General features: G+C 36.3%; 1 protein-coding gene across 2 annotated transcripts in view; it reads left to right on the plus strand.

Annotated features, from left to right (window-relative positions):
- Positions 1-860: 860 nt before the first annotated feature.
- KCNH7 (potassium voltage-gated channel subfamily H member 7) overlaps positions 861-12,152 on the plus strand; it is a 477,588-nt gene continuing 466,296 nt past the window's right edge. Inside the window, exons 1-2 of one of the 2 annotated variants that reach the window (XM_058441599.1) lie at positions 861-1,185; positions 2,859-3,089. In XM_058441599.1, the coding sequence (XP_058297582.1) occupies positions 1,110-1,185; positions 2,859-3,089 (307 nt within the window). In that variant the 5' untranslated portion in view covers positions 861-1,109. The remainder of the gene's footprint in view (positions 1,186-2,858; positions 3,090-12,152) is intronic. The other variant, XM_058441604.1, reaches the window with a different exon arrangement.

Below are 12,152 nucleotides of genomic sequence, written 5' to 3' on the forward strand. Positions count from 1 at the left end.
TCATCTTTCCCGCAGCCTACGGCACCTGGAGACCAAATCAACCCCCAATCTTGCAACCTTCCAGGGACTCAGGCAGAAACTGGGCATGCTCAGCGGCAGGGGCAGCTTTCAGTCTTTCCCGAGGCGCGGCTCAGCGCTGGGCAGGGACCCGCGTGCCAATTCAGTTCGGGCTTTGGCACCCACCTCCGCTGAACCCAGGGATCCAAGCTGCACCCTGAGGCTAAATCTGCACCCTTAGGTGGTTCATTCTCAATCTTCAACCTGCTGAGCGCCAACAGAGCTTACAAATATTCCTCATTAAGAAACTGTTTTCCCACCTGTGTTTTCCTTGCAGCTAAGGGTGCTTTAGCGACTGCGGCGTGAGGAGCTCAGGGACGGAGCCCTGTGGCTGGTGGCCGTAGAGATCACCTTCCCAGAGTAGCTGTTTGTCACTGAGTTTTGGAGATTTCTTGGCTGGCTTCCGCTAAAGCACGCTTGAGTAATCCGAGCTGTGGCGGCGCCCAAGCTATCAGGATAAAGGGAGCGTGTGTGTGTGTGTGTGTGTGTGTGTGTGTGTGTGTGTGTGTTAGGGGGAGAGGGCGGGGATAGAAACGTCAACCCCCCGACCCCCAGCCTCCTTTTCTCTCTCTCCTTCCTGCAAAAGCGGCACAAGTCTTCCCTCCCCCCTCAGCCATTCCTTACTGCTCTGGGCAACCGCCAGGTTAAGCCCATTTGCACTGGGAAATTGGCGCTGTTTGGGAGAAGAGAAACAGATCGATTGCCCTTGTGACTCCCCGCCCCCTTCCCACCCCACCCCCACCGCTCCCTCCCTCCTTCCCTCCCCCGCCACCTCCCCTCACCCCGCCTCCTTCCCGTTCCCCACCCCCAAACCCTCTCACCCGCGGCAGTCCGGTGCGAGGCCCCCTCCGGAAGGTGAGGGGAATGGATTGGACTCCGGTGGGGAAAGCGGGTGTCTAGAAGTGGTGCTAATGGGAAGAGAATTCTGGTTTCAAAAGAGGATGCTCTGCCACAAAGAGCGGCTCGCGCGCTGGCCTGGGCTCTAGCCGAGGAGAGATCCCGGGAGAACTCCAGAGCTCCGGGGGAGCGCTCCTCGGAAGACCGGGGCCAACATGCCTGTGCGCAGGGGGCATGTGGCACCACAAAATACATTTCTGGGGACCATCATTCGGAAATTTGAAGGGCAAAGTAAGTTCATTTGTTCTCTTCTCTCGCCCTCGCTTTCTGCCTTGATAGTGCACTTGGCGTCCACCGCTTCCAAGCTGGGGAGACCGGCAACTCCAGGCTCTGTCAAGTTAAGAGGCTATGAAACCGAGCCAGGAGGTTCGAATGGCAGCGGGAGTGTTCTTCTGATATTAATTTTGATTTACATTTTAGATTACGGTCTCCATTATAGGAGGCAATTTGATCCTTCTCTACCACTGCTCCATTATCTGCCTTGCTACTTAATGTCCTACTATTCTACTATCTTAAAGGGAACGTGCTAAGATAACATGGGTTTATATTTTGAGGCTGTTTTACTGTAGAGTTTTTGAAAGTCGGAAGCAGAGCAGACCATACTATTCGAACAAGAGAATGTAAATGGTAGTAGCGATGTAAATGGCTATGCAAACTATATTTTACCTTGATTAAACTGCAAGGCAGTGGTATGACAAGGATGCTTGCTTGCTATTAGTTTATGGAAGCTAAATTTTGTATTGAATCAATGCAAATATATCCTAAGCAGGATAATTTGGAAAAGCAGTATCTCATCTGTGCTGGTTCCCTATGCAAATAGCTCATTATTCAAAATAACATTTCTATTCTTTTATTATCCCTTTAAAATTTCCATCTAGGAATTTAAAAATTGAAGTGTAATAAGTAAATCCCACAGAGACTGAATGCACAGAAATTTAGTGTTCTCATGTGGACTAAATATAGGGAATAAATTGTTGCTATATAAATATATTAATTTAAAATCCTGTGTTTGTTAACTTATCTTCTATCTTTTCTTAAAACTATATTAATACATTTGTATGCCATATATTTTGCTGTTATTTCAGCACTACATTTAGTGATGTGAGGATCTGGTACCTTGCGTACAAAATAAACTTGTATATCCTGCTTCACAATCTCTCTGGAAATAGTAAATACAATCTGTGATATAAATTAATCAGCTCTTTATATTAAGAATTCCTGCTACTACACAAAACATCAAGGATCTCCCAAAGTAAAAGTAAAAAGGGTTATCATAATATTTACTGTGTGTGTGTAAATATTTTTCTTTTGGAAAATATGTATTATGAAAAGGTGAACCTTTGCCTTATTGAATTGCTATTAAATATGAAGTAGTTTCATTACTAAAGCTAGTTGCCTTTGTTTTTAACACGATGTGTGTAACATGCCTAAGAGAGATAGAGAGAAGCCAAAGAATAATAACTACTTTGAGAAAGTTGTATTCAAAGGGCCAAGGTTGAAATGAGAAATCTGACAACTACAGAATGTTTCACTGTTTGACTTTGAAAATATTTACACTACAATTAAATGACATTCTGAAAATATCAATGGGCAGCTGCTTGTCTGAGTGTCCACTAGGAACCCCCACAGTTCCAGGGCTTGAGAACTAGACTATTTGGGAAATTCTATTCTTTCAATTTTAAGAGTGTTTTCTTAATACTTTCTGTTAAAATTACTTAGGATCATTAATCTCACATTTAAAGTTTGTGGGGTTTCTTGTGTTTTCTTTTTTCATAAGGGCTGGGGAGATTAGTAATTTGGGGAAGCACCTGCATTTCAGAGCTCTTATGCAACAAATTGCCTCAGTGTTACGGAGAATATTGTGGAAGCTTTTCCAAAGATGCCATACTGTCTTCTTATTACAGATAAAAAATTTATCATTGCAAATGCCAGAGTGCAGAACTGTGCCATCATTTATTGCAACGATGGGTTCTGTGAGATGACTGGTTTCTCCAGGCCAGATGTCATGCAAAAGCCATGCACCTGCGACTTTCTCCATGGACCTGAGACCAAGAGGCATGATATTGCCCAAATTGCCCAGGCATTGCTGGGGTCAGAAGAGAGAAAAGTGGAGGTCACCTACTATCACAAAAATGGTAAAATTCCTCTATTTAGGATTCCTTCTATTTGATCCCATTGAAAAGAAATTTTGACTATTTAAAGTTCATATGCAAAGAAGCCCAAAATGTTCAATTGTAGATATATGCTTTGCTTATAGTATTTTGGGATCCAACATGTATGGGTATTCTGATTAGTGGTCTGGTAGAAACAATTTTTTCTTTGAATAAGGGTACTGTAATCTCTTCAAAATTACAGTAACATAATGTCACTGAGGTTAAAAATGCTACAGATCAGTCTTAGATGCTCCTTTCTTTAAGGAATTAGAGAAAGATCAACAATGTACTGCTTGCATTGGTATGCATTTGGTAGGTGAGAAATACAGATACGGTGTTATTTGTTTGAACTTTAAAATACTCCCCAAAGCAAATTTATGTTGAAAACTGTATCTAAAACTAAAACTATTACAGTTATGTCTCTTGGCTCTTTAGCTTTAGTTGATAGGCAACACCTCTTGTTTCTTTTGCTCCTTCTTGCAACATTAAGGATGATAAATAGGAACTTTTGCATTGATCCAGTCAACCTGTGCATATTCAAACAATAAAGGCTGTTTATGTAGTCAAGATTTGTCCTAAAATAAGAAATGTGGAAAAAATTATGATACTGTGGAGTTATTAGTATTGATTTTTATAACTACAGCAAATCTGGCATCTTAAACTTAAGGTCATACCTCACCTTCAAGGGCAACACCTCCTGTCAAACTTGCTATGAGAGCCATAAGACTTAGACATAATAGTTCTCTTAAAAAATTACACATTTAATAGATAGGCATGCCTTAAATACACAATATATATGTAAATGAACTCACATATATAAATACTCAGATATGCCCATTTTAAGGTGTATATATAGATATATATTCCCGATTATCTATATATCTATCTATATATATCTATATCTATATATCTATACATAATGATATTTGACTATTTAGGGCTTAAAGGTAAAATTACTTTAAAAACTTGAATTTTGTAGTTAATTTTGTTGATATTTCATCATCATCTATTTCTTTTTATTCCACTAACAGAAATTACTGAGGCAGAGGGGTAGCTGTTCAGATTTTTAGAAAACTCTTAAGCTTTTGATAAATATGTAATGTGCCATAGCCTATATCATATAATGACTCATCATTTGGTATACTAGAGACAAAAAAAGACAGCAGGAAAAAGGTTTCAGTCTTACTCTTATTTTCTTATAATTCAATGTACAATGTACAATTTTTAATTACTACATTTTCCTTAACATGAACTTGAGTGGTTACAAAACATTACTAAAAACAGGTTTGTATAACTTTGTAGTGACCTGGAATGAAAGCAATTGTATAGTTATCAAACAGATAGAAATTGTTTTTAAAGTTCTTCCCATGTTTCTCTTACTTTCAATCAGTAGTGTTGGCATACTAGAAATAGCCTAATTGTTCTGTTGTCTTGAAAACATTTATTGGATTGAGCTCTCACTACCCAAATGTAACTCATGTCTTGTGAGTATCTGATGCCAACAATCTGGACGTTTGGAATAATTTGAATGTCTGACATTTTTTTCCTATTGAATATTTATTATGATGCCAACACAGTCTATATTGTGGTAACTTCAGTGAATGTTGGTCCATCTTTGGTCATTATGTTTTCTAGACCATTTCAGGGATTTTTCCAACTCATAGAATTTAAGTATGACATTAATCTGGATTGCCCAAATTGCTCAGATACTAGGTGTATCTTTCAGAGTGTTTTCAAGTAGAAGTTATCTATTACACCACAAGTGGCGTGATGATGTTTTGAAAGTTGTGCAATGTGGGTGTGTAAAATGATCTCAAAACACTTTAAAACAGAAATTTAATAAGAATCACAAATATGATTAATTCCTATTAAATTATTGAATTTTCTGTATTGAACGTATTAGTATATTGACAAATACAAATATTTCTATTTGAATGATTTTTTTGGTTATATGCATTAAAACTCCCCTGTTTTCAGAAAAGGACTTTTGATTTGGAGGATTGTTTAGGTATAAAGAAATTAACCTTTGGTAAGCATTTTGATTCTGTTGACTTCATTTTCAGATGTAACTCAGTCTTCAAGGATTTGAATATCTTTAGTGTTAACTATAAAATCTACCTATTTTGCTTTAATTGATATGGAAAACATGAGATAATGGGCCAAGCATTTTCTTTTTATTTAATATTTTAAGAAATATAGTAGTTTGAATGACCTTTTTAAATCGTGATGACACAGTCATACTTGTTTGCTTTGAATGTAATAAACTTGTGTTTTAGCTGCTAGTTCAGATACCTTGGATAGAATCTTCAGTGCATCTTGGTTTTATTTATATGACAACTACAAAATCAGTTAGAGCTTACGAGATACAAATTCTTGGATAGTCTCATCTCTTAGAGATAAGACTACTGCCAGCTACTCTACATTTATAAAAGCAGGAAGGAGGAAAATCACCAACATATTTGTTGGTTTGTTTCTCAAAGTTTCCGTAATTCATTATTATTGATGCCATTGACTTTTGAGTTTCTTGATTTCTTAACTGTATACAGTAAATGCTTCTTTTGCTTATTCTTTATTTAGCATTTCACAAGAATATGAAGAGTGATATAATAAGCCCAATGAACAAATTAACAAAAAGTTGATATATTCTGTTTCCATTTCTTCCATTTGCTCTTACTGGAGGAGGAAAAATACGACCAAGGCATTTTTTTGGAAAGCTTGTTCGCTAAAGTGGCCCAGAGGCTTTATAAGCAATTTAAACCCGTGATCTATGCAATGAGTTCACATTGATGCAGTTCATGGTGAACTGCATGATCGTCATTTTGAAACACCACTTCCTACTATGCTTCTGTATGTGGTTGTGCTAGGCACAATTGAACTTGCTGTTTATCAGAATATCAATTTTTAAAAACCTAGCTATTTGCGGCAGGAATATTTGACAGCTCTTCCTTTGAGGATTCTATTTTACAGTTTAAGTCATTATTGCATAAATCATCCTTGGCAGCTGTGAAGTATTGCTTGAGGTGATAAAGCTGTAAATCTTTTGACATAAAACTCTAATTATACAAAACTATAATTATGCTATGACTTATATAAGGATGGGCATGTATTTTAATAGCATAATACATTCATTTAAAAACACTTTTCAGCAACAAAGATTAAAAAATAGCAAAGACTTCAGTTATTAACTAGTTCCTAGTTTTAGATGATGCAAGTGGAAAGGAAACAGAAAAAAAAGTTTAGTTAGCCCCCACAACTAAGTTTATCCCTCATCTGGTTTGGAGTACATCACGGAATAGAGCTAGCTAGTTTAAGTGCTAAACCCCTTCAGGCATATTTAGAAATGTGACTTTGACCTTAAATTATCAAGCAACGTTAAACATTTGAAAAAACAAAGTAAATTTCTCCAGGAAAAATAAACGTCTTTACTCAGTAGGAAAGGATGACTTATAATATATTATTTTTTGAGGTCAGAGCATTCCTGTATTTTTGCCATTATGCTTTCATACACACTATGGTAACAATTTTGCTAACAGATCAGAAATGTATAGTGCTACTTATCTTCATGCTGCTTTTAAAAAACTGAAGAATGATAAGAGACTGAGGGAAGTCCTTGCCTAATCCAGTCAGGTATCAGTAGAAAGTTTCAGAGGTAGTTTGATTAAGTAAACTCAGAAGAGGTCTTGGTTTGATAGCATTGAATTTACTATGTCTGAAAATTGTGTGGAAAGACCTAGAAAAAGCTGTGTTTTTGTGAATCAAGGTGAAGATGTATATTGAGTGCCTCCTCTCTCTCATGTAATGTACCAGGCACTATAAGAACAGTAGGAAGAGATACAAAGGAAGATGCAATCTGATCGCTGCTTCCAGGACATTTGTATTACAGAATGACTAATATTCATTTCCATCTTCTAAATCTCAGCTGTTTTTATAAAATTATTTTTAATGGAAAAAGAGTATTTGGACTATGGGGTTGTTAATTGCATAGAGAACCTGCAAAATTTATTATTAATTGCTATTTTCCTTCTATTCCCCAGATTTAAAATAAACGTGCTTATGTGTATCTTCTTTTCACCATTGTCATGTATACATAATAATGTATTAAAGAAGCAATGAAGTTTAGTTAAAATTTTATTAGTACAAACAGAAATTTCACAAAATTTCATAATAGCTTTATATAAGTTATATGGCATGTAAAACATTCAGCTCTCTTAATTCTTGGATTGTGTAGAAGAGATACAGATGGTAGCTTTTTAGACAAGAACAAAAATATATTTTATGTGTGTGTAATTCAAGCAATGAGAAAGATTTTCAGAGCATATCTTGCCTAGAGTTTGCTTGGGTGTTCATTTTAACTTTCTGTTTATACATTTTTACATTCTATTCAATAGACTATTGCAACAACAGTAATCCTAAAATTCATTTTCTCTTATGTGCCTAAATTTTATATCATCTCACGGACTTTGAATATTATCCAGAATTCAAATTTGATCAGTTGTAATTGTTGATAAAATAGGCATTCTCAAGAAATGCTCTTCCCCACAATTTGAAAACTATTTCAGTATTGTCCTAAGTGAAACCAAATGTCCTAAAACTGTGGCTGAGCTTTGTTTATCAGTTACTTTTCACCATTCACCAACATCATACCTCTAAGAAGCTCTGGTGCCAACAAGAAGCCATGTTGTCTGCCAGCTTGAGAGAGAACTTCTTATTTTCACACCCAAGGGGCTTGAGAACAGGTCAGTTTAGGTCTGAAGGAACAGGATAAGTTTAACAGGAGAAACTTGCTTTTACTGGCTTCCAAAGGTTTTGGTTGGTTGGTTGGTTGGTTGGTTGGTTGGTTTTGGTTTTGTTGCTGTTGTTGTTTGGTATAAATAATCTCTGAATCCATTGCTGGCAATCTGGCCTGCCAGGAGAGTCACCGGTTAGTTGAGCCACAGGGAAGTAACAGTTGGGGTATGAAGTTTTGAGGTGTCACCATTCATCTGGGATCTATACTAGAAAATTTGGTGTCATTTTCCATTTTTCTCCATCCCTCAGCTCACCAAATCCTTTCAATCTTTACATCAGAAATATCTCTCAAATAGCATTGAGAGATATTCGAAGTGGTCTGATTAAAGCCTGCTGTCCTTCCGAAGCATTCAAGTTTCTAGTTTCTCTCCTCCAATCCATCCTCTATATACTAGGAGAGAGCTATTCCCAAAACATGAATCACCTATGCTGGTGGCTTATTAGTGCCAAGAATCACTGAAAGTAAATTTTATATATTAAATAGTGGATACAACCATCTCATAAAATATATATTCTTATTATCTCCATTTTGTGGAAATAACACTGAGGCCCAGAGAGACTGAATAATTTGCCAAATTGCACATAGCTCATACACAGTGGAGTCTGAGCCCTTAACAACTTTGTCTTACTGCTGCTCGATGTACCTATATCAGACCTCAGCTTGAAAACTTGTTTTCAGTCATTAAACCAGGATACTGGCTGGCTTCAGAATTGAATTCACTTGGGATTTCAAGTATGGTGTTGTCTTAGTCTTTTCCTGCTCTGATAACAAAATACCTTAGAGTGGGTAACTTATTAACAATAGAGATTTATTTCTCACAGTTTTGGAGGCTGGGAAGCCCAAGATCAAGGCATCAGCAGATTCTGGGACTGGTGAATGCTGGCTCTTTGCTTTCAAGATGGCACTTTGTTGCTGTGGCCTCACATGGCAGAATGCAGAGGGCTAAAAGGGGTAGTCAGCTCTCTGAAGCCTCTTAAAGGCATTAATCCCATTCAGGAGAGTGGAGCCCATATGACTTAATCACATCCCAAAAGTCTACACTTCTCGCTACTCTCATGTTGGGGTTGAAGTTGCAACGTATGAATTTTGAAGGAACACATACATTCAAACCATCATAGGTATGTTTAGAGAAGTCCAGCTGGATTCCCAGCTCTGATAACAACTAGATGAACTTGTTGGAGTTTACCTTCTTCATGCCTCAGTTTTCTTTACTGATAACTATTTGGAGAATATAATCTATGTTGTTAGGCTTATTGAGTGGGTTGCATGCAATAAAGTATGCAGCATTATTTCTGGCATGGTTTCCATAATGTGTTCAATAAATATCAATTAGTTGAATGTATTGCTACCTTAATTTCCCCCACAAATATTAAGATCCAGTCATACTTGATTGCTCAGAGTTTCTTAGAGAAGTAACATATTTTTCTTCTACTAGGCTGTGTTTAATCTTTAGAAGTTATTCTTTACCTGTAATGAATATTTCAAAGACTTTCTAAATGGATTGTCCTTCCCTCAGCTTCTTACCCTAAAGAAACCATCATCGTCCTTTCAAAGACAGATCAAAAGACTTCTCTGTGAAGTCCTTCCTGATGTTCCCACTATCTGCACCTCTGTCTCCTCATAGCACTTGGTTCTAGACTCCAGGGTAGCCTCTGAAGTGTGCTCCTTGTTATTACGCATTATTGTAGTTAATTCAGTCTATTTTTAGCTTATTCAGAGAAAACATCAAGTCTTATTAATTTCTGTGTCCAGGATATATGAAAGGGTAACTAGTACAAAGTGAGCACTGTTAGTATTTACTTAAAGAATGAAGAGAAGATGAAAAATGGTACCATGCAGTTAGAAAAAAAAGAAACAGATAAAGTTAATAAGATCTGGGGGAATGTGTGTTATAGGAAAAGTGTAATACTTTGATTTTTTTCATTTTCTTAAGAACACTTTAAAATATTAAAAACAATTTTTACCATAATTTTATTAATGGCCATAAGTTTTGTTTAGTAAGCTAAGATATTAAATCACCTTTATAGCCTGAAACTATATGAATATGAATAGCTAGAAAAATATTTAGTGAACAGTTAGAATCTACTCACCAGAAATTATTAACCTGTTACCTAAGTGTCACTCACTTGCTACCCCACCAATGACTTCCTAGTGTCTCCAACAATCTCTAATAGCCCAAACCAGAGTTTTCTTCTGTTCTTTTCTAACTTGATTTCATTGCTGTGGTTGACACAATTATACAACCAACTGAATATGTTACACACTCTACTGGCATTTTATATCTAGTGCAACTCTTTATTCCTCCATGTTTTCTTGAAAATTCTTAATCAGTAATGAAGCTTGATTTCAGAGTTATACAATAATGGCAGTTGAAAATGTAAAATGATAAAGTTAGGTTATTAATCATTAATTATTATAATTGCCAAATGAATATTGTCTCTCTCTTTACTGTGCTCTCTGCATTTAGCAATAGTACTGAACTACCAAGAAGCAATAGAGTCAGGTAGCTATAAGGAACTAATTATAGTAGTGAGGAAATACGTCTTATTACTGAACAATTAAGAAAGTTAATGGGTTATGAGAAAACAGAATTCCAGGTTCTCATGACTGTGACTGAATATTCCATAATCTCTGCCTCATCCTCCTTTAATTTACATAAAATATCTAATTAAGAAAAGCAATGGGCTCTTTCCATGATAGCCTGAATCATGGCTGAGGCGTCTTCTATGACTTTTCCCAAGTTAAAGTAGGCCTGCTTGTGTGCAAACTTGTCCTTTTCATGATTCCCACTGTTTTGTAGAATGTCTCACACTACTTTTTACTCAGAAAATGGGTAAAAACAGCTGTGGCTGGTGCTCAGTGGGCAGGAATTCAAGGGAGGAGTGAGAGAGGACTGTGGGTACATTTCTGCCTTTAGTTGGCTCATTTTGTAAAATGATCTCAAACTAGACTGTGCGGGGCAGAACGTGTGAGGTTCCCTGAGCCACATGGCTTTTGCTTACCTGCACTTTCTTTCCAGGTGAGTCAGAATACAGTGTAACAGCAAGTGGACTTTCACCATTGTGGGTTTCATTGTTTCCTTTTTCTGTTTTTATTTTGTTCCTTCTCTCTTTTTTTGAGATCTTTAGGAGTGTTTTTATTTATCATTCTTCCTTAATTTTGATAGGATATTAATTCTTTTGCATTTTTTGAAATATTGGTTTTGAGAAAAATGTAATAACTGCATGAATTCAAGACAAGTCAACATGTCTGTTGCCCATCATATAGATTATTGTCCTTTAGCATTAAAACACTCTTCTTACTTATATTCAGTGAAATCTGTATCAATGACTTAAGATGATGGGCATGATGATAAAAATTAAAATACAAACTAGTGGTGGTTTTATAACAAGTAACAAAGAACAAGTAATAAATAAAAATCTATTTGTGCTAAAAAAGATCACATGTTGTAACACAATCTTAAGGTATTTGCATATACTAAGATTATATCTTGGACAAAATCAATGTTAGAGCTATGCAAGGTTGCATGGTGTGTGAATACTTTTTAATGAATTTTCTGTTTACCTCTTAGCTAAATCCATTAAAATTTCTTCTGGGTTTGCTAAAAAGTCTATATACACTATCTGTTTTCTTTAATAATAATAGTAATCATTTGATCTTTAGCTGTACATTTATTCAAGGGGTTTACATGCAACAGATGTGCTCTTCAGATTTTAATTTTTGTGGTTGTATGAAGTGGACACCAGCCCTCTATTCAGTATAGATCTTCTCCCAAAGGTCTAACATTGAGTTCCAACTCAGTGACTGGTTCTTCATATAAATTGCTTTAAGTGATTTTCATGACAGCTTCGGGAGCAGACATTATCCCATTTTACAGATAAGTTAAATTGAGGTTCAGAGAAGTTAAGTACTAATGATCACAGAGCAATGTGGAAGTGTGGTTTATAATTTACATTTACCTATGCTTGCAAACTCTACACATTGCCTCCAATGATACACCTCTTAAACCTCAACCTACTCTATTCTGTATTTCCTAGTTCCAGTTCTCAACCATAGATTCTATTGATTATCCAAGGATTAAATCTGATTAACTTAATTCACATCAAAGAGTGAATAAAGCATGGCATTTTGCATTTTTAACAGAACTTTATCAATCAAAATGAATCTCAGGCAGATTGTTAGATTTTAGTAGAATGAGGATAGCTAGTATATGCTTATAATCTGCATCGTTTTAAATGGCATTCTCTTTTACTCTT

Source organism: Hylobates moloch, unplaced genomic scaffold, assembly GCF_009828535.3.
Source record: "Hylobates moloch isolate HMO894 unplaced genomic scaffold, HMol_V3 SCAFFOLD_1, whole genome shotgun sequence".
NCBI lineage: Eukaryota > Metazoa > Chordata > Mammalia > Primates > Hylobatidae > Hylobates > Hylobates moloch.